Below are 23960 nucleotides of genomic sequence, written 5' to 3' on the forward strand. Positions count from 1 at the left end.
TTTTGAAACAATATTGAATGATATTTCATCTCTTTTTTCTCTTTTTGATGAATTTCATTTGCCATAGTATGATGGATTCACTTTTCTGTTTTAAAGCAGTAAGTTTTAATGGATATCTTCTATTTTGCATAATATTTATGCACTGCTCTCCATAGGAATAACATTTTTACGTGTCTTCCTCCAGCTAGTGGAAAATTTAGGCTCTAAATTGTAAGATAACACTTTTACATTTATCACCTGTTTTTTTTTTTAATAGTTATACTTTATTTTATTTATTCTTAATTTTTAAATATTTCTTTTTGAGAGAGAGACAGACAGAATGAGAGTGGGGAGGGGCTGAGAGAGTTGGAGACAAGGACTCCGAAGCAGCTTCAGGCTCCAAGCTGTCAGCATAGAACCTGACACAGGGCTTGAACCCACTAGCTGTGCGATCATGACCTGAGCTGAAGTTGGATGCTTAACCGACTGATCCACCCAGGCATCTCTTTCTTTCTCTTTCTTTCTTTCTTTCTTTCTTTCTTTCTTTCTTTCTTTCTTTCTTTCTTTCTTTCTTTCTTTCTTTCTTCCTTTCTTCCTTCCTTCCTTCCTTCCTTCCTTCCTTCCTTCCTTCCTTCCTTCCTTCTTTCTTCGTCCGTCCTTCCTTCCTTCCTTCCTTCCTTCCTTCCTTCCTTCCTTCCTTCCTTCCTTCCGTCCTTTTCTTCTTGTGTATATGAGTGGGGGTGGGGGAGAGAGAAAGAATCTTTTTTTCTTTTTTTAATTTTATTTTTTTTAATGTTTATTTACTTTGAAAGAGAGAGAGAGAGCAGGGGAGGGCTGGGGGAGGGACAGGAGACAATCCCAAGGAGGCTTCATGCTGTCAACACAGAGACCGTGCAGGACTGGATCTCATGAACCATGAGATCATGACCTGAGCTGAAATTGAGTCGGCTGCTTAACCACTGACCTACCCAGGTGCCCCTTATCACCAGGTTTTGAGGAAGCTGTGGCATTAACAGTGGAAAGCTTGCAATTTGCAAAAGATAAAAATAACATGAGGTGTTTTTCTTCCTAAATTACAAGTGAGAAAACTGAGAGAAGTAAGTTTTCTAATTTTACATAAAGGTCTGTTCTTTATTGAGGTATTAACAAAAAATATTTAAGGTTTTCCTGCTTTTTATGTGTAGGTCCGCCAGTTGGTGATGGGTAAGCTGTCATCTGTCTCATTGGATGATTTACCTGTGATAATCAAGTTCATTCTTCATTCTGTAACAGCCACAGATGCACTTGAGGTACGCTTTTATTTCTCAACAAACACCAACAGGGTGCTAGATCCTTTAGAGTACAGAGTATAGCAGTAATGCCCTTGTGAAACTCAGTAGTAGGAAAGAGACTTATCTAGATTAAGATGCATCAAGATACATTATTTAAACTAATAGTTTTTAATTGCTCTTCTCTGTCCCCAAACTAATTGATAATGCTGATTAATCCAGATAATATTCAGGGGATAGAATGGAAATAGTCAGATTTATTGTTGCATAAAAGTTGCTACAGGTTGTATTTGCTATTTCAGTATAATACCTAAAGGAATTCTGAATGATAGTTTTGAAGGGCATGACATACTATCCTTGCATTAGCTATTGTCATCAGCTCTCCTTTTCAAGATGTCTTGTCTAAGATTTAGTAATTTTTCTTAGTCTTTCAGGAGATTTTTAGGGTTCTATTGAAGGAATGGACCGTGCCTATCCACTATGAAAGGGCAGAACACATAGCTTAATAATTATTTTCTACAGGTAATTTCTGAGCTGCGGGAGAAGTTGGATCTGCAGCATTTTATTTTGCCATCATGGTTTCATGCCTCACAAAGCAAGTTGAAAAATAAAGGACGACAAAGGTATGTCATCAACACCTCCCACCCTTTTCCTCACACAGTCAAGGAAAGTTTTCTGACATTTATCCTGAAGCCAGGACAGTAGATCTGAATACTTGGAACTACAAATACTGGTAGTAATATTGTTGACATGTACTCTACCATACAGTGGTTCAAATCCTGTGTACATGGTACATGTAATGTGTGTGTACATGTATACATGTGTGGGTTGGGTGTATTTAGCTTTTCAAATCAATTCTAGGTAGACTGCAGTACAAATTTATTAGACTGCAGTACAAGTTATTAGCCACAACATGAAGTTGTGCCTTGAAACAGGCAAATGGCTAGTAACAGGAATCCAGATCTTATATGTCTGTCTCTGGTAAGTGGAAGAATGATTTTTTTTTTCCCCCTTTTGCTACTTGTAGTTCTTCAGGAAATCAAGAAAACAGCGGTCAGGACTGTGTTACTCTCTTCTTTGATGTAATAAAGTCGGCTGTTAGATATGAGAAAATCATTTCGGAAGCCTGGATTAAGGTAAGTGAGATCTTGGTGACTTTGAACATTGAGGAGAAAGTAGGTGGCAATCAGTGACAGATATGTAAGTAAAGGTAGAAATAAAAGTGTTAAAAGTCAGTCAAGTAGACATGATAGAAGATGGTTGCCACATGGGCAGATTGGTTCTCCAATAAGAGAACAGGGATGCTGAAGAAGGTGAAACGTGTTCTACTTATGTGTTATAATATTTCTGTGACCCTTATTTTTCTAGGCAATTGAAAGCACTGCCTCAGAGTCTGAACACAAGGTAACATTCACATACTATGACTTTTAAGTACTGCAGGCTTGAAATTAATTATCCTAGCTAGTTTTCTTCTTTCCTCTTCCTCTCTCCAGTCATCCCTTCTGTGCCTTCTGTAGCCACTCTAATCAACATTAGCTGTCTGGGGAAGATAATCTGAGGGGATGATTTGCCACATGGTTTTTGCTACTCATTTGGGCAATAAAATAAACCTAAACTATCCATAAGGGAAAATGTTAACATTTCACACATGCATGGCAAGTTACAGTCCTAAGAAGCCAAGTCCCCATAGATGAAGTGAAGACAGGACTCACCTGGGGCATGAGTCAGGTCCCTGTATCTATCAGATTACTCTTCCTTTTACCAAATGGCATTGTCAAGATAATGGCATTCGTGTTTTACTTCCTTTGCTCATGTCACCCTGACCAGAGTGAATCTATCCATTCACTGTCAAGACAGGGGTACTGACTCTGTCTTAATTATGGATTTTTTTTCTTATGTCAAGAAGCCAGGTGATTAAGTTTCTTATGCACTAATTGGTTCCCATTAAGGATTTTTCTTTTAGTTGGAATCTGGTTTTGTGGGGTTTTGTTAGATTATCTAATTGTTGACTTTTAAAAACCTTTATGATACTGTTTTTATTTTATTTCTTTAAGATTATCTTCTTTTTAAGTTTATTTAGTTTGAGGTTGGGAGGGGCAGAGAGAGAGGATCCCTAGCAGTCTCCACACTGTCAGCGCAGAGCCCAACGTGGAGCTCAAACCCACAAACTATGAGATCATGACCTGAGCTGAAGTCAGACACTTAACCAACTGAGCCACCAAGATGCCCCAACTGTTTTTATTTTTGCATAACCCTTGGCCACCTGCATACCTGTTTTTACAGATATATAATTATTATATAAATATAATTTTGTATTCTGATTTTCTCTTGACATTATGTCATAAACATTTTATATGCTTGTGCATTGTTTTTATGTCATTTTTAATAGCTGTATTCTAGTATAATGATTCTCAATTTTGGTGTCTAAGTGAATTGGGCTTTCAGTGAAGGGATGTTCCAAGTAATTTTTTTTTTAATTAAAACACTTAACCTTTATTAAAATGTCTTTTTTTGAGATATAATTGACATATTTCATTAGTATTAGGTATACAATATAATGATTCAGCATTTGTATTTATTGCAAAATGCTCTCCACAGTCTCGTTAACATCTGTCACCGCATGGTTACAAACTTTTTTCTTATGAGAATACTTAAGATCTGTTCTCTTAGCAATATCTATGCAATACGGTATTGTTAACTATAGTCATCATGCTATACATTATATCCCCATGACTTATTTATTTTATAACTGGAAATGTGTACCTTTTGATCCCCCTTACCCATTTTTGTTTAAATATTTTATTTTTAGGGGCACCTGGGGGGCTCAGTCAGTTAAGCATTCGACTCTTGATTTTGGCTCAGGTCGTGATCCTGGAGTCGTGATATGCAGCCCTGCATTGAGCTGTCTGTTGAGTGTGGAGCCTGTTTGGGATTCTTTCTCTTCCTCTCTGTCCCTTCCGTGCTCACTAGAGCATGCACACACTTTGGCACATAAACTCACATGCTCTCTCAAATTAAACGAATAAACTTAAAAAAAAAGATTTTATTTTTAAGTAATCTCTATACCTGATGTGGGGCTCAAACTTATAGCCCAGAGATCAAGAGTTGCACTCTACAGACTGAGCCATTCTGTTGCCCTTTCCCTTCACCCATTTTGCCTCACCTTCTACTTCTGGCAACCACCAATCTGTTCTGTCAATGAACTTGGTTTTTTGTGTGTTTTGTTATTTATGAGATCATAAGGTATTTGTCTTGCTGTCTGACTTATTTCACTTGGCAGAATGCCCTCAAGATCTGTTCATATTGGGGCATCTGGATGGCTCAGTCATTTAAGCGTCCACCTCTTGATCTTGGCTCTGGTCATGATCTCACCGTTGGTGAGTCTGAGCCCTGTGTTAGGCTACACACTGTCAGTGCAGAGCCTGCTTGGGATTCTCTCTCTCCCTCTCTCACTGTCCCTCCCCCGCTCAAAATAAATAAATCAACTTAAAAAAAATTCTGTCCATGTTGTTGTAAATGGCAAGATTTCATTCATTTTATGGCTGAATAGTATTCCAGTGTGTGTTTATGTGTGTACATATGTGTACATACCACATTTTGTTTTTCCACTCATCCATCAGTGGACACTTAGGTTGCTTCCATGTCTTGTGCAGGGATCATGGAGTGCAGATAATCTTGTCGAATTAGTACTTTCGGTTTTTTGCTTTTTTTTTTTTATGTTTATTTATTTTGGAGAGAGAGAGAGGGGCAGAGTGTGAGCAGGGGAGGGGCAGAGAGAGAGAGGGAGACACAGAATCCAAAGCAGGCTCCAGGCTCTGAGTCCGACATGAGATCGAACCATGAGATCATGAGCCCGACTCACGAACCATGAGATCATGACCCGAACCAAAGTCAGATGCTTAACTGACTGAGCCACCTAGGCGCCCCTAGTACTTTTGGTTTTTTGAATAAATACCCAGGAGTAGAATTTCTGGATTGTATACTTCTATTTTTAATTTTTTAAGGAACCTCCATACTTTTTCCACAACGGCTGTACCACTCACATTCCACCAGCAGTACACAAAGGTTCTCTTTCTCTGCATCCTTGCCAACATTTGTTATCTCTTGTCTTTTTAGTGATAGCCATTCTGACAGGTGTGAGATGATACTTCATTGTGGTTTTGATTTGCATTTGCCTGATGACTAGTGATGTTGAGCATCTTTTCTTGTGTCTGTTGGCCATTAGTATGTCTTGAAAAAATGTCCACATCCTCAGTACATCTTTTGATTGATCTTTTGCTCTTGAGTTGTAGGAGATTTTTTTTGGCCTGCTTGACTTTTGTAACCTTTTTTTTTTTTTTTTTAAGTAATCTCTACATCCAATGTGAGGCTTGAATTCACAACCCCAAGACCATGAGTTACTTACTTTTCTAAATTTTGGCTGAAATCAGGGCTGGGGTTATCAGGCAGTTTTCGTAGTACAGAAAGAGCAGTTTGGCGTCCCATAAGCAGTTTTTAAAAACCCTGAGCATAACAGGACCAGAAAAATGCTAATAAAGACATAATTAGGCATCTTTTGAACCATCACTATTTGGCCATTCAGTGTTGTGACCCTTGGGTGATTATTCCTATTGAAATAAAAACCTTTCGAATTGGAATTTTATAAGCTAGGAATGGTGTTTCTAGGTGAATTTTCAGGATATTAGAGGGGCCAGGTGCCTCTTTAACCCTTTTTTTTAATTTTAAACAAAGTTAATTCAAGCTAATTGGGGGAAAAAAACTGGGGAGAATCTAAAAATGTTAAAAATAAAGTTTCCATGGGACACCTGGCTGGCTCAGTTGGTTAAGTGTCCGACTCGATTTCAGGTATGGTCACGATCTCATGGTTTGTGAGTTCAAGCCCCTGGTCAGGCTGTGTGCTGACAGCATGTATCCTACTTAGTATTCACTCTCTCCCTACCCCCTACCCCTGCTTGTTTGCATGCTCATTCTCTTTCTGAAAGAAATAAGTAAATAAAATAAAGTTTCTCTTTACTGTCTGTTCATTCTTCTTGTATAATTACTCTTACAGATTGTTTCCTATTTATATACAAGGTGTATTTGTGTGTGAGTGCAGGTATGACTTTGAACCTCACATTGGGCTCTGTGCTGACAGCTCGGATCCTGGAGCCATCTTCAGATTCTGTGTCTCTGTCTCTCTCTGCCCCTCCCCAGCTCACATTCTGTCTCTCTCAAAAATAAATATTTAAAAAGTTAAAAAAAAAAAAAGAAAAATCCTTTTATGGTTATTGTCTTGCAGGTTGCTTTTTTAAAAACTTTACAATGTCATGAATATCTGTCAAAAAATATAGTATACCTTGTTCTTCTTAATGGCTGCATAATATTCTGACTTTAATTTTTTAAATTTAAGAATTGAAATAAATTTTTTTTAATGTTTATTTTTGAGAGAGAGAGAGAGACATGAGTTGGGGAGGGGCAGAGAGAGAGGGAGACACAGAATTTGAAGCAAGCAAGCTCCAGGCTCTGAGCTGTCAGCACAGAGCCCGATGCAGGGCTCAAACCCACATACCATGAGATCATGACCTGCGCCGAAGTTGGATGCTTAACCAGCTGAACCACCCATGTGCCCCAAGAATTTAAATTTAAGAAAAGAATTTAATTTTTTTCATATTTACAGGCATTTACAGTCTCTCCAAATTTTGAGAAAGTATTTTTCTAATAATGAAATATATACCGAGGTTGGCTAGTGATTGTTCTTAATGTGAAGATATTCAAGGTTATTTCTGTAATAATATCACTTCAACTTACATTCCAATGATTTCATAAAAGATACCAGTGGTTAATAATTGTGGCAGTTATTTCTCTGAAAAATATTTGTGGGTTTTGTGAGGAAAAGAAATGTAGATACTCCTATGGAGTATGTTGAACAAATGAGTATCACCCATTTTCTGTTTTCATGGGGAAAAGTTGAGAGCTACTATTTTATGGAAATAGATGTACTGATACATTAAACTATTTCTCTTTTGTCATTGACAATAGATTTTTGACATGGCAATACTTTTCATCATCTATAGCACCAATACTCAGGTAAAGAAGTATGTTGAGAGGGTGCTAAGAAATAAGATTCGATCAGGCTGCTTTGAAGAACAGCTGCTACAGAGTACATTCTATATTCATTACATGGTAAGTATCAGAGAATCAGACATTAGTCTGAAAGTTACAGAGAAGTCATATTTAACCTTTCCTTTCCAGTGTGGGAATCCTGACAATACCACCTTTCCTGGATCTTCATCTTGGACAGCTCAATATATTGCAAAACATAGTAGGGTTATTACTTACCTTGATTGAGACAATATAATGTTAATAAAACCAACCTAAGACTGGTGTCCCATCTTTTTAGGAAAAATGTCACAAAACTGGTTCATGTTGAACTTCTTAAACTCAAGCTCCAAATTCTGTTTTATAGGAAATGTTTTAGTTCAAGTCTTCTTTTTTTTTTTTTAATGCTTATTTATTTTTGAGAGAGAGAGAGAAACAGAGTATGAGTGGAGAAGGGTAGAGAGAGAGGAAGACATAGAATCCGAAGCAGGCGCCAGGCTCTGGGCTGTTAGCACAGAGCCTGACGTGGGGCTCAACTCTCAAACCATGTGATCATGACCTGAGCTGAAGTTGGAAGCTTAACTGACTGAGCCCCCAGGCTCTCCTTAGTTCAAGTCCTCTAATTACATACTTCTATAACTTGATTTTTAACCTGCAATGGAAGGCTTTACAGCTCCTATATAAAAATTTCATCTTGTTTCAGCCCATTGTTCAAGTGGATTGAGACTTTTGAATCTTAACTTTGCATTAAACATTTTAATTATCTAGCTCTTTGTGATCTGTAGCTTTGACAAACTTGCCTTCTGTATCCTGTTCTAAGCAGTTTTTAAATGTTTATATATTTTTGGGGAGAGAGGAGGGTAGAGAGAGAATCCCAAGCAGGCTCTACTCTGTCAGCGAAGAGCCTAGTCTGGGGCTTGAACTCACGAACTGTGAGATCATGACCTGAGCCGAAGTCAAGAGTCAGAGGCTTAACCAACTGAGCCACCCAGGCACCCCATAAGCAGTTTTTAAAAACCCTGAGTATAACAGGACCAAAGGAATGCTAATAGAGACATAATTCTGCATCTCTTAAACCACCACTATTTGGCCATTCAGTAAAGTGACCCTTGGGTGATTATTCCTGTTGAAATAAAAACCTTTTGAATTGGAAATTCAAACTAGGAATGGTGTTTCTAGGTGAATTTTCAGTATATAAACAGTGTATACCTTTTTAGGAAACTGGGTACCCAGTGGTTTATGGCTTAGGAACTAATGAGAATATGCAGTTGAGTTTTAAAATTGTATATTTAGGGGGCACCTGGGTGGCTCAGTCGGTTAAGTGGCTGACTTCGGCTCAGGTCATGATCTCACTGTCCGTGAGTTTGAGCCCCGTGTTGGGCTCTTTGCTGACAGCTCAGAGCCTGGAGCCTGTTTCAGATTCTGTGTCTCCCTCTCTCTGACCCTCCCCCATTCATGCTCTGTCTCTCTCTGTCTCAAAAATAAATAAACATTAAAAAAATATATATTGTATATTTAAGACTGGATTTAGTGTTTGTGTTATCTTACAGTCCTTTCTGGCAACGATACGTGTTTTGGGCTATGGTTTTCTAGAAGGCAGAAACCATAAGTAATTTTTTATTGCATTTTCTTCAGCAAAGTATTACACCCAATTCAGTGCTTAATTTAAGATTTTTTTTTTTTTTTTTTTTGGTATTGTGATGGTATCAGTAAAGAAGCTAGACCTAAACTGGTTATATTTACTTTGGGTCCATTAATGTTCATTTTCTGCCTTATTGGTGAGACATGATCAGTTCTCTTTTTGATCTTCTTTAAAAGAAATCGGTTTAATTAATTAGTATTGAACCTTATATTTTGATTTCAAATCATAACCATGGCAGAACAGGCCTAGGGAGGCAGTATGATTGAGTGAGGAAATTGGGATTTAGATTATCTGGATTCTAGTCTCAAATTGGGCAGATAGGAACAATGCTGTTAGGCTTATAATTTAACTTCTTTGAGCTTCCAGGTTAATTCTTATCCATATGGCAAATCCCACCAATCCTGAGAGAAGACTCAATGATGAAGGATAATTTTGAGTAAAACAAAGGTTAAGTTTCCTTAAGTTAAAGTGAGAATTGGTCAGGAGAACTCTGACATCCTATAAGGGTTGGCAGCTCTTGGTTCTGTGTTAACTAAATTCCTCCCACAGCTTCTTTTTTTCTCTCTTCTTTCCCCCTTAAGGTCCTTAAGGATGTTTGTCCATCCATTCTGTCGCTGGCTCAGAGTTTCGTGCACTCCCTAGACCAGAGTATCATTTTGTTTGGCAGTCTCCTCTACAAATATGCATTTAATTTTTTTGACACTTACTGCCAGCAGGTATGTTGAAATATTTATCTTGGAAAGGAGGGAACGGAACAGGAAGAAATGCAGTTCCAAGTGACTTGCATGTGATATGTTTCTTTCTTTCTTTTTTTTTTTTAATGTTTATTTTTGAGAGAGAGAGAGAGAGAGAGATAGAGCTTGAGCAGGGGAGGGGCAGAGCGAGTGGGAGACACAGAATCCAAAACAGGCTTCAGGCTCTGAGCTGTCAGCACAGAGCCCGACATGGAGCTCCAACTCGGGAACTGCGAGATCATGATCTCAGCCGAAGTCGGACGCTCAACTGACTGAGCCACCCAGCTGCCCCTCGTGTTTATTTCTTGCTGGTTGGAAAGCACTGATGTAGAAAGAATTCTGAACTGGGAGTTGGGAAAACTAAGTTGTAGTCTACTTTCAATAAAGTGAAGAGACTGGACTAGAAGATCTAACTCTGCGTTTTGAGCTCTAAAATTCTCTGAGTTAAAATGAACATCCCATCTAGTCTATTTCTGAGTAAACCTTGGCTGAAAGGGCTAGGGTTATCAGGCAGTTTTTATAGTACAGAAAGACCAGTTTTAAAACTTAGCTGCAAATAATCAGCTGCCAGTTGATCCTGAAGTTGTTCTCTAGAAAAAAACTGTGATGAAAAACAAATGAAGGAGAAATAACTGAGGACATAACCCTATTCCTACGAACACGAGACACAAAATTTAATAGCACGTGTAGAGAGGGAAGACTGTACTTGTGGAAAGTTGGAAAGTGATTATGAAAACAAAGAACAGAGTGCCTTAATGTGCATTTTTTGTACTTGCTATACTTAACTGTTAACAATGTTATAAGATTTGAATTGAACTTGTAAAAACAAAGAATTTTGAGAATCTTAAAGCAGAGCAGTAGATTCAGCTGGCATGAGCTAGCTACTGCATTTGAGAAAACTGTATGCCTCTGTGGAGCAGTAGTATAAAGGAAAGGGAGGTATTTTGTTTGGAACCATCTTAATGTCTTAGAGATACTATCATGACCCATGGGTGCTTGAAACATACAAGTCTAACCTATAGTAATCTTAAAATCCTTTAGCTCTTTGAATTCCATCTTTTTTTTAAGATTTTTTTTTAGTTTTTAAAAATTTTTAAGGTTTATTCTTAAGAAAGAGAGGGCAAGACAGAGAGTGAGCAGGGGAGGGGCAGAGAGAGACGGAGACACAGAATCCGAAGCAGGCTCCAGGCTCTGAGTTGTTAGCACAGAGTCTGATATGGGGCTTGAACTCATGAGCTGTGAGATCATGACCTGAGCCGAAGTTGGACACTTAATGACTGAGCCCCCCAGGCGCCCATAATATTTTATTTTTAAGTAATCTCTATACTTGACATGGATTTTGAACCCACAACTACAAGATCAAAAGTCACATGCTCCTCCAACTGAGCCAGTCAGGTGCCCTAAGTTCCATCTTTTTAATACATTTTAATAGATACAACCATAGCTTAAAGTGTAGTATTTAACCCGTATGAGAAAAGAAAGGGAAAGACTTCCAGGGAACAAAATCAGGAGGGCTTAGATGATGCTCACAGATAAATTTTGAGAAATAAGTCAAGAGTAGATGGTACTATAGTTAGATTGGCATAATCCTAAACCTCTGAATCCAACATGAATGAAAATTACATTATAGAATTAGACAACAGGATAGGGTAGGTTGGGATTTTCACCAAGTGGAGATTGGAATGATATCAGGCATCAACCTGAGTCATAATGGTTTCAGTCATATTTTTATCCACACTCTTTCTTGACTCTACTCTGTAGGAAGTGGTTGGTGCCCTAGTGACCCATATCTGCAGTGGGAATGAAGCTGAAGTGGATACTGCTTTGGATGTCCTCCTAGAGTTGGTAGTTCTAAATCTATCTGCTATGAGGCTGAATGCCATCTTTGTGAAGGTATCTAGTCCCTCTGGTGACATATATTGAGTCGTTTTTCTTTCTTGCATGTATCTGAGAGTTATCTGGAATCCATTAGTAACAATTTAATTTGTATTCTAGCTATTAAGTGCTGTGATTGGTAGGAGGGGATGGGAAAGAGATGAGGTGATGGGCAAATAATAGAAAGAAATGACTCATTTATGTATGTATTAATGCATTCAGCAGATACTTCTTTATGCCTGTGTGCAGGCTTTATTCTGGGTGCTCTGTATATAAAACTTAGTTCTTGCCTTTGGTGATAGTAGAACTATGTCCATAAGCAAGTCACTGTAAATACAACATGAGAGATCTCTAGAAAGATGAAGTGCTACAGATATACTTGGCAAGAAAATTAACTTGGCCTGGGAAACTGGGTATTTCTTCAACGAATAGATTGCAGTGATTCTTGAAGGTTGGGAATGATTTGATAGGAGAAAGTAAAGGAAGTGCATGTAGGCAGAGGACAGTTCAAACAGAAGCAAACTGGCACCCAGGTCTTTGGTATACATGAAGGATGACAAGTAGACTAACATGGTTGGCAAATGGGATAAATGGTGAGGGGTGTTGGGAGGTGAGGCTGGGAAGACACAGGATAGGGCCAGATTATGAAGAGTCTCGAATACCACACTGAAGAGTTTCAGCTTTTTTTTTTTTTTTTTAAGTTTATTTTTGAGTGCAAAAGAGAGCATGAGTCAGGTAGGGGCAGAGAGAGAAGGAGAGAGAATTCCAAGCAAGCTCTCCGCTATCAATGCAGAGCCTGACATGGGGCTTGAGCTCAAGAACTGTGAGATCATGACCTGAGCTGAGATCAAGAGTTGGATGCCTGACTGACTGAGCCACCCAGGCGCCCCTAAAGAGTTTCAACCTTATTTTATAGACCATAGAGAGCTATTACAGGCTTTTAACAAGGAGTTGACATAATTGCGTCTGGGCTTTGAAAGGTAACTATGTAGGCCTTGTTATCCCCATATTAGGGATGATAAAACTGAAATTTTGCCCAAGGTCAAAAAGTAATTAGTTTCCTTGTGACTCCTTCCACGTCTGTAGAGAATGAATAAGTAATTCATGGAGTGGAAGCTGATAAGGAATAGGGTCAGAGATATAACTTGTGGCAGAGTATTGTTTTCACTGAGAAGAAGGGAAGGGTGGAGAAAGTAGGGAGAACTAGGAGGTAAGTTAGGATGACTAACCCTTTGGGCTCTGAGCAGCTCGATAGAACTTGAGCTTTTGTGGAATGGATGCCTGGCTATCTGTCTATGCTTCTTATAAGGATTTTAATTTTTTTATTTAAAGGAAGAAAATATTAGTTGCTGGCCTTATTGTTGGCATTTTTTTTTTCTCACAGGGCATTTTAGATTATCTGGATAATATGTCCCCTCGGCAGATACGAAAACTCTTCTATATTCTGAGCACACTGGCATTTAGCAAACAGCATGAAGCCAGCAGTCACATCCAGGTAACATGCAGTGTATTTATTTATTTATTTATTTTAATTTTTTTTAACGTTTATTTATTTTTGAGACAGAGAGAGACAGAGCATGAACGGGGGAGGGGCAGAGAGAGAGGGAGACACAGAATTGGAAGCAGGCTCCAGGCTCTGAGCCATCAGCCCAGAGCCCGACGCGGGGCTCGAACTCACGGACCGTGAGATCGTGACCTGAGCTGAAGTCGGACGCTTAACCGACTGAGCCACCCAGGCGCCCCAACATGCAGTGTATTGAGAAACCTTTAAGCCTTTAAACTTATTGAATTGAAATTCACTGACCAAAATCACTCCAGCCTGTGTACTAATAGAAATCAAGTACACAGCCATAGTTTGAGCACTTACTCATTCTTTTCTTACCACAAACATTATATGCCTACTGTGTACTAAGCGCTGAAATGGTAAGTATATTAGAATTTCTACCCTCAAGTAGCTCAGTCTATTAGGGTCTGTAATCAGCTGACCGTGGAACTAACAAAAGCCATTCAGGTTCTGTACTGAGTGCTGTGGGGACACAGAATTAACCTTGTTTCCTAGGGAGCATCTGCTTCTAACGTGAACGTCACCTGGGCTTGCTTTCGTTTGTGGACCCCATTTACTGAGAAAGTCAGGCAAAGGGACTAAAACTAGAGATTAGGTTGCAGTCATAGCTCATAGCTCTTTTGTACCGTTAGTGCCACCCCATGGCGATATCCATAGTGGACTGTGACTTTGAATAACCAACACTTTTTGTTAATTAAAAAAAAAAAAAAGCTAGGTAATATACATACATAAATTCCAAAGGTATAGAAAGTGGTGAAAAATAAGTCTCCTTTCCTCTCAGTCCTGTAAGCATTTGGTTCTCTAAAGGCAATTGCTGTTATTAGTTTATAGCTTTCTGAGATGTCTGAGCATTTACAAATGTGTATTTACCTATATTCCACTTTATACCCTTTTGTTCTGCATCTTACTGTTTTCATTTAGCTGTATATTTTGGAGATGGCTTCACATGAGTAATGTAGAGCTACATCATTATTTTATTTTTTAGTGGTGGTTAAAACATGCATAGCAAATTTTACTATTTTAACCATTTTTAAGCGTACAATTCAGTGGCATTAAGTTCATTAAGAATGTTGTGCAAGTGTCACCACTGTCTCTATCCAGAACTTTTTGTCATCCCGAACAGAAACCCTACCCATTAAGCAGTAACTCCTCATTTTCTTTCCTCCAGCCCCTCATTACCTCTAATCTACTTCCTGTCTCTGAATTTGCCTGTTCTGGGTACCTAATTGAAATAGTCATATCATATTTCTCCTTTTATTTCAGTTAGCATAATCTGTTCAAGGTTCATCCATGGTGTAAGATATATCAAACTTCATTCCTTTTCATGGCTAAATAGTATTCCATTGTATATATGTAGAACATTTAGTTTGTGCATTTATTTCTTGACGGACACTAGCCTTTTTTCACCTTTTGGCTATTGTGAATAATGCAGCAATGAATATTGGTATAAAAATATCTTTTTGAGTCCCTATTTTAAATTCTCTGAGGTATATACCTAGGAGTGGAGTTGATGAATCATATATTCATTCTGTGTTCAGCATTTGGAGGAACTACCAAACCATTTTCTACAAAAGCTGTACCATTTTTCATTCCCGTGAACAGTTGGGGATTCCATGGTTGTATATCCTCACCAACACTTATTTTCCATTTTTAAAAAATTTTTATTTTTGAGAGAGACCACACATGCGAGGGGTTGGTGAGGGGCAGAGAGAGAAGGAGACAGAATCCAAAACAGGCTCCGTGCTATTAGCGCAAAGCCTGATGTGAGACTCAAACCCGGGAACTACAAGATCATGACCTGAGCCGAAGTCAGACACTCAGCCTACTGAGCCACCCAGGCACCCCACTTATTTTCCATTTTGTAATAATAACCACCCTACTGGGTGTGAAATGGTATCTCAGATGGTTGATATGGTATGACAAATGGTTGTCTTGATTTGCATTTCCTTAATGACTGATAATTTTGAACATCTTTTTTTTTTTAATGTTCATTTTGAGAAAGAGTTCAAGTGGGGGAGGGGCAGAGAGCAAGAGAGAATCCCAAGCAGGCTCCACGCTTAACATGGAGCCTGATGCAGGACTCAATCCCATAACTCTGGGATCATGACCTGAGCTGAAATCAAGAGTCAGACACTGAACCAACTGGACTGCCTAGGCACCCCTAAATGGTCTGTCTTTTGTTGTTGACGCATAGGAATTCTGTATATTTCCTGGGTATTGTCCCTTATCAGATACATGATTTGCAAATATTTTTTTCCATTCTGTGGATTAGCTTTTTACTCTTGATAGTGTCCTTTGATGGAGTTTTGATGAAGTCCCAATTTGTGTGTTTTTTCTTTTTGCCTGTGCTTTTGGTGTCATACTTAGGAAAAACTGTTCCCAAATTCAAGGTCATAAAGATTTTCCCCTGTGTTTTCTTTTTCTTTTTCTTTTTTTTCTCCCCCTCTGTGTTTTTTGCCGAGAGTCTTATAGTTTTAGCTCTTAAATTTATATTGTTGATTCGCTTTTAGTTAATTTTTGTATGTGGTGTAAGGAAAGGTTCAGTTTTGTTTTTTGTGTTTGTGGGTATCCAGTTTTTTCAGTGCCTGTTCTGTGTGTGTGTGTGTGTGTGTGTGTGTGTGTATGTGTGTGTGTGTGTTTTAACACCTTTTATTGAAAAGACTGTCCTTTCCCTTTGAATGGTCTTAGCACCTTTGCAGAAAATCAGTTGACCATATATGACCAAATAAGGTTTATTTCTGGACCCTGTTCTATCCATTAGTGTGTATGGGCTTCCTGTGCAAGTAGCACACTATTTTGATTACTGTAGCATTGTAGTAATTTTGAAATTGAAAGATTGTATGTGTAATTTCAAAATTGAAAATTTATTTTCTTTGGGGTGCCTAGGTGGCTTAGGTCATGATCTCATAGTTCATGAGTTTGAACTTCACGTCAAGCTCTGCGCTGACAACTCAGAGCCTAGAGCCTGCTTTAGATTCTGTGTCTCCCTCTCTTTGCCCCTCCGTTGCTTGTGCTTGCTCTATCTCCCTCTCTCACACTCAAAAATATTAAAAAAAGAAAAATTTTTTTTGTTTTCAAAATTGAAATTTGACAGAACAAATTTGTTCTTTTTCAAGATTGTTTTGGTTATTTGGGGTCCCTTAAAGTTCTATATGAATCTTAGCATGGGTTTTTCTATATCTGCAAAAAATTCTATTGGGATTTTCATAAGGATTACAATGAATGTGCATGTCACTGTGAGTACTGTCATTATCTTAGCAATATTAAGTCTTCCAATTAATGCACATGGGATATCTTTCCATTTATTTAGGTCTTCTTTAATATCTTTCATTGTTGTTTTATAGTTTTTAATGTACAAGTCTTTTGCCTCCTTGGTTAAATTACTCCTAAGTATTTTTTTTTTTCTATTTCATTATTTTAGCTGAGCAGACAACAACATTACAGTAACATACATATCCTTATCAAGCAACTATCACAACATTAATAATAGCTATAATGTTTGAACATCTGCCTTATTTTTGACATTGTTCTAGGACAGTTTTGTAATTTGTCTCTCATAAAATCTTCCCCATTTTATAGATGGAAAAAAATTGAGACTCAGATGCAGTGACTTGCCAAGAGCCACACAGTAAATGATAGAACCCTTGCCATTTTAGCTATTTTGGTTCCAATATCCACAGGCTCTTTTGCTGTACTATTCTAGCATTTTCATCTTTCTTTATCATATCTCCTTGCAGGATGATATGCACCTGGTGATACGAAAGCAGCTCTCTAGCACCAAAGTCAGATACAAACTCGTTGGTATTATTGGTGCTGTCACCATGGCTGGCATCATGGCAGCAGACAGGTATGCATGGAAATTCTGACTTCTGTGGCTCAAGGTCAGTTAATTAAGTTGCCACCTTACAAATAAAGTGTACGTTGTGTAGGCAAAAGTGTTTACAAAAGTAAATATTAAAACCGTAATAAGAGAAGTAAGCAAGTATTTATTGCAACTTTTCTATTTTCCCTTCTAATCTTGACTCTATATACTAATATAATTTTTTACAGAATGTGATTATAGTTATTACAATCTGATGGTTAAAAACTAGGGATTACCAAGAAATAAAGTTCTAGAAATATTTCTACAAAAGGGGAAACCCTGAGCCTCCTGGGATGCATTTTTCTGCATTTACGCCTCCTAGGCACTAGACATTATAGGTTTCTCCATTGCTGTGTTTTTCTGTCTGGGACATCGTGTTTGATGCAAATAAGGTCTTTCTATAGATTTTTTTTTCCTCTCTTGTACTTTGATGCCACAATTGTAGCACCTAAAGGAGCATCTGTATTGGGTCTTGATAAGATGTTGCCATTGCAAAATGACTTTGGAATTCCGTTTATGCTTCTTAGAGATAATTTGTTAAGGAATTCCTGGGACCTCAGGAGACATCCTTAGAATCAACATTAGTAATTCATGGAGGCTACATAGTGTACTGATTACGAGTTCATTCATTGGAGCCATACTGCTTGAGAGCACCAAATGCCTAGAATAATGCCCAGTGCTCACTCTTATGATTATTACTAATTTAATGTGCCATTAAAAAAAAATTAAGGTAGCCATTATCTGCTCTAATCCACATTTTGTATATAAATAGTTCTGTGCCTTCATGTACTTTTATCTCCACTCACATTCCAGGGATGGCAGGACTCATAAACTTATTGCCAGTACTTAAAAAAACAAAGCAAAAACAAAAAAACTTATTGCCAGTTCTTACAAAATATTACAGAAGTGAACCTAAAATTCCTTGTTTTTAGAACTAGATCTTCAAGTTTGACCCAAGGGAGAACAGACGTGAGCAATGAACAGTACACGCAGGTGAGTTCTTATAATGTATTTGGGTATGTATATGGGTAACTGAGGAGTTGCTTCTGGTCCCTGGCAGTTTACCAAAAAGACTTCTTTTTTTTTCCCTCCCCAAATCTGTTTTCTTGAATTCATAGCTTTTGTGATTTGTACCACTACTGTGGCACCTAGAATCTACTGGTGTGGATTACATTTATTTCTGTATCTAATCTCCTTAATTAAATTGTAAATTCCTAGAGAGCGAGAACAGTGAGCCATGTTTGCAGAATAGCAGATTGACTGGAGCATAGAGACAAGTAAGTGTAAAATTGGAGAGTTGGAGATAAAGCTAGTCCAGAGGTAGAAAACAGAGGGCCTGGAATGTGAATCAAGGCATTTTGATGTAATTTTTTACACAGAGGTATTCTTTAAAGGTTTCTTAGCACGGACATGGCATAATCAAAGCTTTGCTTTAGAAAAATTAATCTGGCTGTGGGTGTCTGATGGATTGGAAAAGAGATGAGTTTAGAAATAGATGGGCTGGTCAGGAAGGTCAGGAAAACCTCAGGCGAGAGGTAGTAAGAGCTTTGCCAGTGATACTGGAAGGAAAAACTACTGTTTGGGGTGAACAGTGTTTAGGAAGTGTTGGCAGCCCAGTTGCTGAACCATTCTTTCTCTTTGGCTGCTCCAGGTGACCTCGTTGCTGCAGTTGGTTCATTCCTGCAGTAAGCAGTCTCCCCAGGCGTCCGCACTGTATTATGATGAATTTGCTACTCTGATCCAAAGAGGAAATCTGGCTCCAAAAGCCTTGGTAAGGCCAAGTATCTTTTAAAGTAGTGAAGCATGAGGGCTGCTTTACTCCGTATTCTTTCTTCAAGCCCTTCTGTCTGTTGCAGTGCAAAAATAGATCATCCTAGGGTGCCTGCGTGGCTCAGTTGGTTAAGCGTCTGACTTCGGGTCAGGTCATGATCTCGCAGTTTGTGGGTTCAAGCTCCACATCAGGCTTTCTGCTGTCAGCATGGAGCCTGCTTCAGATCCTCTGTCCCTCTCTTTCTGCCTCTTACCCTACTCACGCATACACGCGTGCTCTCTCAAAAATAAATAAACTTAAAAAAAAAATAGGTCATCCTGAGAGCTTTCCCATATTCTAGTTGGGAAAGCCCTTCCCTAGGCCTCACCTCTAAGGCCTCCTTTACATAGTAACAATAAGAATAGCAAAGATGAGGTTGGTGATAATATTGTTGATAATGTTGATAGCTGCCATGTTTTCTGTGCCAGGCACCGTGTTAAGCATTTTTCATGTATTATATGTTTTCCACTTCATAATAATGGGGTACATATTATTGCTATTTCCTCCTTATAAATGATGAAACTAAAGCTTAGAAAGAGTAATAGTTTTTCTAGGGATCTATAGCAAGTACCCCCTGGGCTGTATGCCTTTTTTGTTTGTTTGCTTCCTGAAGGAATGGGTTGGGCAGACCATCTTTAATGATTTCCAAGATGCCTTTGTGGTGGACTTCTGTGCTTTTCCAGAAGGGTAAGTACTGTTTACCCACTAACTTGATTGTACTGGTGAAGAAATTATGTCGATGGATGGTACAGACTTGAGAATGCTCTTGACCTCAGCCAAGTCTGGCCCAATCCCATAGTTTCTTTCCTCCCAGCCCCAACACCCCAGCTCCAGAGTTGCTCAAAGCTTCCCCACTTGTTCTTTTTGTTTCTCACTTCTCCTCGGAGAAGTTCTCTTCCTAAGAGAGAAGATTGGTTTGTTTTAGTAGTTTCCCCCGTAGACTTGTATACCCTTGGGGCATCAAATTCTGGGTTCTCTTTACAGTGACTATCCATTTCCTGTGAAAGCTCTCTATGGACTAGAAGAATACAGTAGTCGTGATGGGATCGCCATCAACCTCCTGCCACTGTTGTACTCTCAGGACTTTGCAAAAGATGGGGGTAGAATGACTTCACAGGAATCAGACCAAAAGTCAGTGTACTTTTTCTTTAACTTCTGTTACTGTTTTGAATGTTCACGGGATATTCCACACTTGTTGCAATCTTTTGGGAACTTGATGGAAAAGGGTTTCTCCTAAAACAGGTGATATTTGTAGGGGTTAGCAGGAGTGTGGCAGTTTCCTTGTTTTTTCTTAGTCCCTGTGGTTAGGGTCTGTATTGCCTAATGACAGCCAACAGGTACTCTGTGAGGCTATTTTCATTTGTTTCTTTCTCCCTCCCATGAACATACTTGTTTCCCTCCCTCCTTCCATTTTATCTCTGCTTCTCCTGACTCATGGACATTCACTCTATTCAGCCTCTGTCTTCCTCCAGTTTAGTTCATTGTTTATTTACTGAGCACCCATTAAGCTCTTGTCATATGTTCTAAAAAGTAGACATTTATTTTGGGCAAAACGCTTTAATTATAAGGTGGGGTTCTTTATAAACATGGATTAATATGCCTATAAAATATTGTTTAGAAATGGATTTTTCCTTCCCAGATTGGTGTCTCCGTTGTGCCTGGCTCCCTATTTCCGGTTACTGAGGCTTTGTGTGGAGAAACAACATAATGGAAGCTTGGAGGAGATTGATGGTTTATTAGGTATAGGATGAAGTGATCAGATCTTTTCTTCTTTGTAACCTTTCTCTGGTAATCTTAGGGAGGGAGCAAACCAGTACATGGTGTGTAGGGGAAGGAATTTTTGAACTTCACAGAGTAAAATAGCACTAATAATGAAACTGCAAAGATGATATATAAAGATTCCCATCATATTGACAGATCAATCATCATCATAGTTCCTTGTTGCTTTCTGGTCCTTGCATCTAATTTTGTAAAAACTTCTTCATGATATTAAAGATGGCTACATACTAAGGCAGTAATTTTGAGACTACCCAAAGCTTCACCTTCAAATATAAGTTAAAGGGGAAAGTAAGTATAGGAGATGTAACTTTGGGGGTAGCATCCAGGTTCTGTTGACGCGAAATAAAGGGAGTTAAAAATGTTTGTTCTCTTTCAGATTGTCCTATATTCCTCACTGACTTGGAGCCTGGAGAGAGGTTGACATCCATGTCTGTTAAAGAGCGCTCATTCATGTGTTCACTCATATTTCTTACTCTCAACTGGTTCCGAGAGGTAAACATATTTACTGGGAATTTCACCTATTGTCTATAATTCTTCTTGAAAGGAAACTATTTCCTGGTTCTCATGGGACTCTCTACAGAAGCGCCTGGCTGGTTCAGCTGGTTCAGTGGGTAGAGGCTATAACTCTTGATCTCAGGGGGGTCATGAGTTCAAGCCCCACATTGGGCATGGAGCCTACTTAAAAAGAAAAAATTACTAGCACTAACCCCTGTGTGCTTCTCCAGCTGTTATGTCCCACTTTTCCCCAATTACATGTACTTTTTGATGTAGCCAAATCAAAATACTTAGAATTCACTTAATAAGTTGTTCATGCTTTACTACTACAAGCCTTTTTGTTGTATTCTTCCTTTTGCCTGGAATAACCTCACCTTCTTCACTGTGAAAATACTCTTCACCCTTGCATAAGTACGTACTTAATGTTTTAATTCAGTGAGATCAAGTGAGTGATGGTTTTCCCCTTCCTTTAGCATATGTTTTGGGGGTGCCTGGGTGGCTCAGTCAGTTGAACGTCCAACTTCGGCTCAGGTCATGATCTCGCAGTCTGTGAGGTCGAGCCCCACGTCGGTCTCTGTGCTGACAGCTCAGAGCCTGGAGCCTGCTTTTAGTTCTGTCTGTCTCTCTCTCTCTCTCTCTCTCTCTCTCTCTCTCTCTCTGCCCCTCCCCCACTCATGCTCTGTCTCTCTCTGTCAAAAATAAACAGTAAAAAAAATAAATAAAAATATGTTGAGTGAAATTCATAATAATGAAATATGAAAATGACAGTAACATATTTATATCTCACTTCGTTTCTTATGTATATTATTCTGAGAATGTGCACTTAAATTATCTCCTTTTATGATTACATTTCTATTATGATGTAAGCAGGATAGGTGTTGTTATCCTTGTTTCGTACCCATGGAATTGCAGATACAAGAGAGTTCAAAGTCAGTAAGTACTCAAGTGCTTACATTATGCCAAATGCTGGGCTTATTTCTCTATTTACAGTATTAAATCCATATAATAACTGCATTCTCATTTTAAAGTTGAATAAATAAAAACTCAGAAAGGCTAATGAGTTGGCCAGGTTCACACAGCTAGCAAGTAGCAAAATAGGACTTGTTTCACCAAAGTGTGTGCTGTCTACTCACTGCTGTTCCACCTTGCTACTTAACTAGAAATCAGTAAAACTAGGATTAGAAGTCAGATCTCTTGTATTGGCCCAGGGCTTTTTTTTTTTTTTTTCCTTCTCCTCTATAGCACCTTAATGAGAACACTTTTACATTACAGATTAAACTCACAGATACTGCCACTGAATGGCATTTTTTTAAAAAAAAATTTAATGTTTATTTTCAGAGAGAGTGTATGCAAGCAGGGGAGGGGCGGAGAGAGGGAGAGAGAATCCCAAGCAGGCTCTGGGCTGCCAGCACAGAGCCAGTGGGGCTCAAATATTTATAAATTCTGAAATAATGACCTGAGCTGAAGTCAAGGGTCTAATGCTTAATTGACCAAGCCATCCAGGCACCCCGGCATTTTTAAGCTCTGGATGAATAATGCAAACAGGGTTAAAACTGCAACCATTCAGGGATACCTGGGTGGCTTAGTCAGTTAAGCGTCCGACTTCGGCTCAGGTCATGATCTTGTGGTTTGTGAGTTCTAGCCCTGCATCGGGCTGTGTGCTGACAGCTCAAAGCCTGGAGCCTGCTTTGGATTTTGTCTCCTCTCTCTGTGCTCCCCCTCCCCCTGCCCCACTTGTGTTCTCTCTGTCTCTCAAAAATAAATAGATATAAAAAGAAAAAAAAAACTGGAACCATTCAAAGAATGAGAATATAATTTGTCCTTTGCCAGGTTGTAAATGCCTTCTGCCGGCAAACGTCACCTGAGATGAAGGGGAAAGTGCTCACCCGGTTAAAGCATATTGTGGAGCTCCAGAGAATCCTGGAAAAGTACTTAGCAGGTAAGGAAAGTGTCTTACTGTAACCTGGCTAGGATAGCAATGACGAGATAAAGAACTTTACTTTTTTTTTTTTTAATTTTTTTTTTTTTTTTAACGTTTATTTACTTTTGAGACAGAGAGAGGGAGACACAGAATCTGAAACAGGCTCCAGGCTTCGAGCTGTCAGCACAGAGCCCCATGTGGAGCTCGAACTCACGGACCGTGAAATCATGACCTGAGCCGAAGTCGGCCACTTAACCGACTGAGCCACCCAGGCGCCCCTAAAGAACTTTACTTTTAAGCCAGGCTCAATGATAGCCATCCTCTATTCGTCTGGGACAAGAAATGTATACTCAAAATTAAAAACACACACACACACACACACACACACATATCTATATATATGCGTATATGTATATATATCCATTTTCCTCCCTTTGTTACTTCCAGTTACCTCTGAGAAATCTGTTTGCTTGAGAAAATGAAAAATAGCATTTGTTGGGCTTTTGTAAAGTAACTTTTCTTCTTTAGAAGTCAAAATTTCAGAGGCATCTAGGTTCAAGCGTCCCAACTCTTGATTTCAGCTCAGGTCATGACCCCAAGGTCATGGGATTCAGCCCTGCGTTAAGCTCTACACTGTGTGGGGAGCCTGCTTGAGATTCTCTCCCTCTGACCCTCCACTGCTCACACACACGCTCTCTCTTTCTAGAATAAAATTTATTTTTAAAAAAAAAAATTTTTTTTAACATTTATTTATTTTTTGAGACACAGAGAGACAGAACATGAACAGGGGAGGGGCAGAGAGAGAGGGAGACACAGAATCTGAAACAGGCTCCAGGCTCTGAGCTGTCAGCACAGAGCCTGACGCGGGGCTCGAACTCACGGACCGCGAGATGGTGACCTGGCTGAAGTCGGACGCTTAACCGACTGAGCCACCCAGGCGCCTCTAAAGAACT

General features: G+C 39.0%; 1 protein-coding gene across 5 annotated transcripts in view; it reads left to right on the top strand.

The window, feature by feature from the left end:
- Positions 1–23960, top strand: part of FANCD2 (FA complementation group D2) — a 63353-nt gene that overhangs the window by 12630 nt on the left and 26763 nt on the right. For all 5 annotated transcript variants that reach the window (XM_019824973.3, XM_011280201.4, XM_045051946.1 and 2 more), the window contains 16 exons: positions 1164–1268; positions 1770–1870; positions 2275–2383; positions 2616–2651; positions 7266–7409; positions 9549–9683; positions 11463–11594; positions 12961–13071; positions 16878–16987; positions 17935–17995; positions 18654–18773; positions 19426–19499; positions 19797–19943; positions 20452–20552; positions 20968–21083; positions 22917–23025. In XM_019824973.3, coding sequence (XP_019680532.1) covers positions 1164–1268; positions 1770–1870; positions 2275–2383; positions 2616–2651; positions 7266–7409; positions 9549–9683; positions 11463–11594; positions 12961–13071; positions 16878–16987; positions 17935–17995; positions 18654–18773; positions 19426–19499; positions 19797–19943; positions 20452–20552; positions 20968–21083; positions 22917–23025 — 1711 coding nt within the window. The remainder of the gene's footprint in view (positions 1–1163; positions 1269–1769; positions 1871–2274; positions 2384–2615; positions 2652–7265; positions 7410–9548; positions 9684–11462; positions 11595–12960; positions 13072–16877; positions 16988–17934; positions 17996–18653; positions 18774–19425; positions 19500–19796; positions 19944–20451; positions 20553–20967; positions 21084–22916; positions 23026–23960) is intronic.

Source organism: Felis catus, chromosome A2, assembly GCF_018350175.1.
Source record: "Felis catus isolate Fca126 chromosome A2, F.catus_Fca126_mat1.0, whole genome shotgun sequence".
NCBI classification, from domain to species: Eukaryota; Metazoa; Chordata; class Mammalia; order Carnivora; family Felidae; genus Felis; species Felis catus.